At 47.1% G+C, this 3,697-nt stretch overlaps 1 protein-coding gene across 2 annotated transcripts; it reads left to right on the forward strand.

Moving 5' to 3' along the window:
- The first annotated feature begins 698 nt into the window (after positions 1 to 698).
- Positions 699 to 3,408, forward strand: HMGB2 (high mobility group box 2). 2 transcript variants are annotated; one of them, XM_033134797.1, is made up of 5 exons: positions 699 to 850; positions 1,425 to 1,593; positions 1,875 to 2,020; positions 2,112 to 2,286; positions 2,877 to 3,408. In XM_033134797.1, exons 2-5 carry the CDS (start codon positions 1,444 to 1,446, stop codon positions 3,027 to 3,029), a joined length of 624 nt encoding a protein of 207 aa, XP_032990688.1. In that variant the 5' UTR covers positions 699 to 850; positions 1,425 to 1,443; the 3' UTR covers positions 3,030 to 3,408. The 2 variants fall into 2 exon arrangements, with proteins under 2 accessions (XP_032990688.1, XP_032990689.1); XM_033134798.1 differs by having other exon boundaries at positions 708 to 850; positions 1,429 to 1,593.
- The last annotated feature ends 289 nt before the right edge of the window (positions 3,409 to 3,697 follow it).

The following is a 3,697-nucleotide window of genomic DNA, read 5'->3' on the forward strand; positions in this document are numbered from 1 at the left end:
AGGGAGGGAGGGACCTCCTAAAGTAAACTCCACCGGCGGAAAGCGCCTTACTTTAAGGTCTGTTTGTAACACCCCTCGAGACGCGGGAACAGCTGCTCTCCGGCGACCCCCACGCCCTTTCCGTTCCCCTCCACCTCGCGTCTTCCTCGGGTTCCACCCCAACCTCTGTGGCAACAGGCGGAGCTAGACAATCGGTCCTCAGGACAAGCTCCCCAGTTTCTCCCCATTTATTATTCTTTGGACGGGGCAGAGAAGAAACAAGACCTGGACAGTGGTCGGAGCAGGGGCAGGGCAGGCTGCTTATGTTACCTCAGCGCCAGCAAACCAAGTCGTCTCCGCCAACCCCTTGAGAACAACCCCCCATTCTCGTTACTTGGTAGTTTTAAATCTGGCGGGGCTTTCCCTTTGGGGCCAACCACTCCCCCCGTTCAGTGGCCTAGCCAGTCAGCGTTAGGCCCGCCATTTTTCAAACCCTTTTCCAGCCGCCAATCAGGATCGAGCAGTACATTCCTCTCTTGACCGGTTCTAACGGGTCTGGGAGTTAACGACCTGGGCGACCCACCGAACCTGCTAGGTTGGGGGTGGAGGGACGGGCCAGGCGAGACACAGACCAATCGGAAGCCTCCATGGAGAGGGGGCGGGACCTATCCGAGTTTGAATAATCACCAGAACCAATCAGAGAGGGGGGTGTGGCCTGTGGGTCGGCTCGTCAAGTTGCCGTGGCGTGGAGAACTCTGCAAAACAAGAGGCTGAGGATTGCGTTAGTGATAAACCAGTTCACACCGGAGCCCAGCGAAGGCAGCGCCTGTGGAGTGCTGCCGTTCTGCGGAACACCGAGGAAAACCACCAGGCAAGAATCCCCTTCGCCCCCGTCGTGTTCGTGGGCCTGCTGTTCCCCCTTCCTTCATTAGCCTTCTAGCTTCAGTGGGCGCTGTGGTTCTCGGGGTACTCCCCGGCAAGCGGAATCTGGGGTGCGGGCCGGTGAGAGAGGCAGGGGCTGTGGAGCGCGGGAAGCTCGCCCGGGCCCGGTTCCGGTAGTTTTTTGAATGTGGTCACGAGGCGACAACTGAGTGGGGCTCGCCACTTGGAAGCCAGGGGACGTTTCTGTCAGGAGAGGGGTTTCGAGGGCGCCGGCGGCGTTCCCTTCCTCCACCCGGAGTTGGGGGCAGGCGGCGGCGGCGTCTCTTGACCTCCGGGAGGGACGTGGTGATCGCGCGTAAGGAGACTCCGCCGGGACTGCTCGACTTGGGCCCGGAGCAGTTTGTGCGCGGAGGCTGCGTCGCCGGGGCCCACGGGCGGGCGGGCCGGCCGCGGAGCCGGGCTCTAGCAGCCGCCCTCGCGAAGGGGGGCCGCACGAGCGGGCGCGGATTTGGGCGGGAAGCCGAGCCCCGCCGGCGCCCACCCACCGGCTTTCGCCCCGCCAGGTAGACGCCGTCTGTCACCATGGGTAAAGGAGACCCCAACAAGCCGAGGGGCAAGATGTCCTCGTATGCCTTCTTCGTGCAAACCTGCCGGGAAGAGCACAAGAAGAAACACCCAGATTCTTCCGTCAATTTTGCCGAATTCTCCAAGAAATGTTCGGAGAAATGGAAGGTGAGAGGAATGAAGACTGAGCTAAGGGTTTTCAGGTTGTGTGTTGGGGCCTAGGCCTGAAGCAGGCAGGTGACTTGTAACTTTCACCTCGCGTACTCTGATGACTCGCCCAAATCTTTAGTTTTAGTCAGACTACTTCAGGTTTCTGTTTTAAGACTACTAACGCAAAATGCTGTTAACTAAGGAAAACGTGGCTCTTAAAGATGATCTAGATCTTTTTTGGGTATATACACGTAGTGTACAGCTTTGCTGTGTTTTTACTGGTCCTTTAATGCCCACAGACCATGTCTGCAAAGGAAAAGTCAAAGTTCGAAGATATGGCAAAAAGTGACAAAGCTCGCTATGACAGGGAGATGAAAAATTATGTTCCTCCCAAAGGTGATAAGAAAGGAAAGAAAAAAGATCCCAATGCTCCTAAAAGGCCTCCGTAAGTCTTTTTTTTTTTTTTAAATCACTCAAGTTGCCCCTTGATTTTTTTTTTTGTCATTGAGTTTATTAACTCTGTTGTTTCCTTTCAGATCTGCCTTCTTCCTGTTTTGCTCTGAACATCGCCCAAAGATCAAAAGTGAACACCCTGGCTTATCCATTGGGGATACTGCAAAAAAATTGGGTGAAATGTGGTCTGAACAGTCAGCCAAAGATAAGCAACCATATGAACAGAAAGCAGCTAAGCTAAAGGAGAAATATGAAAAGGTACACTGTTTTTATCTTTTTAAAGTCAGGATTGAAATTAGGTAGATATTTTTAAAATAAGTATGCTAGACGTAGATATAAAGTGTAGGAAGTTGGGAACTATGGATAATCTTGTACTGATGGTTGTCAGCTATATTTTGAAAAGGCCTAATGGAAATTGTATATTTAAGCAACACATGCTAATTGAGGCCTCCTTATGACTGAAACCAGTGTGGTAGGTTCCTGCAAATTGACTCTTATTTGTGGTTATATAGGTCTCTAAGTTTGAAAAACATGGAGGGCCAAATGTATTGTTTTCTGTGGGTATGTCTCAAATGTGACATTAGAGGAGGAACTATGTGAGGTAAATGAATGTTGGTAGTGAAAGTACTGACATTGATCTAATATACCACCCCATCATTTTACATCATTAGCTTTCTAAAGCCTAGAGGAGAGGGAACAAAGGCTCTCAAAACTAAGTTAGACTCTGAATAACTTTAGACAGTCACCAGGGTTATTGGTCAATAATCTTAGATTGTTTACAACTTAGTGGTTTTCACAGTTGAGAAATGACACCGGATGCTGATTTTATTTTCTTGACAATATTTCAGGATATTGCTGCATACCGCGCCAAGGGCAAAAGTGAAGCGGGAAAGAAGGGCCCTGGCAGGCCAACAGGCTCAAAGAAGAAGAATGAACCAGATGAGGAGGAGGAAGAGGACGAAGATGATGATGATGAGGAAGAGGAGGAAGATGAAGAATAAATGGCTGTCCTGTAATGATGTGTGGAGTGTGTGTGTGTGCGCTCAGGCAATTGTTTTGCTAAGAATGTGAATTCAAGTGCAGCTCAATATTAGCTTCAGTATAAAAACTGTACAGATTTTTGTATAGCTGATAAGATTCTTTGTAGAGAAAATACTTTTTTAAAAATGCAGGTTGTAGCTTTTTGAGGGGCTACTACATACAGTTAGATTTTAAGGCTTCTGATGTTAAATGTTTCTAAATATTTAATGGTTTCTTAATTTCTTGTGTATGTTAGCACAGCAAACTTATAGAAATTAGTATCAATAGTAAATTTTGGGTTTTTTAGAATGTTGCATTTTTGTTTTTTAAAAAGATTTTGTAATAAAATTATGTATATTATTTCTATTGTCTTTGTCTTAATATGCTAAGTTACAAGACTTTACAAAACACTTCAGGTCTGGGACCAGGTCAATTTTTTTCTATTTCTGCCAAATTGTTAAAAGTGTTATTTAAAAATCAGATCTGGAATGTAATGAATTTCAAAAATTTATGAAGTTTTACAAAAGTTTTATTGGCATTTCTGTTCATTTATTAGCTAACTTGGCCCTCAGGGTTTGTTTTTTTTTTTTAAAACTGACACTGCTTTAATGGAAACTTTCTCTCTGAGGCAGAGGAACTAGTAGAATGA

The sequence above is a fragment of the Rhinolophus ferrumequinum genome, chromosome 18 (assembly GCF_004115265.2).
Source record: "Rhinolophus ferrumequinum isolate MPI-CBG mRhiFer1 chromosome 18, mRhiFer1_v1.p, whole genome shotgun sequence".
Taxonomy (NCBI): Eukaryota; Metazoa; Chordata; class Mammalia; order Chiroptera; family Rhinolophidae; genus Rhinolophus; species Rhinolophus ferrumequinum.

Excerpts from the sequence above, each read along its gene's own strand:
- HMGB2 (XM_033134797.1), top strand. The coding sequence starts at position 1,444 with ATGGGTAAAGGAGACCCCAACAAGCCGAGGGGCAAGATGTCCTCGTAT. Across the intron at positions 1,594-1,874 it reads AATGTTCGGAGAAATGGAAG|ACCATGTCTGCAAAGGAAAA; the intron begins GTGAGAGGAATG and ends TAATGCCCACAG. Across the intron at positions 2,021-2,111 it reads AATGCTCCTAAAAGGCCTCC|ATCTGCCTTCTTCCTGTTTT; the intron begins GTAAGTCTTTTT and ends GTTTCCTTTCAG.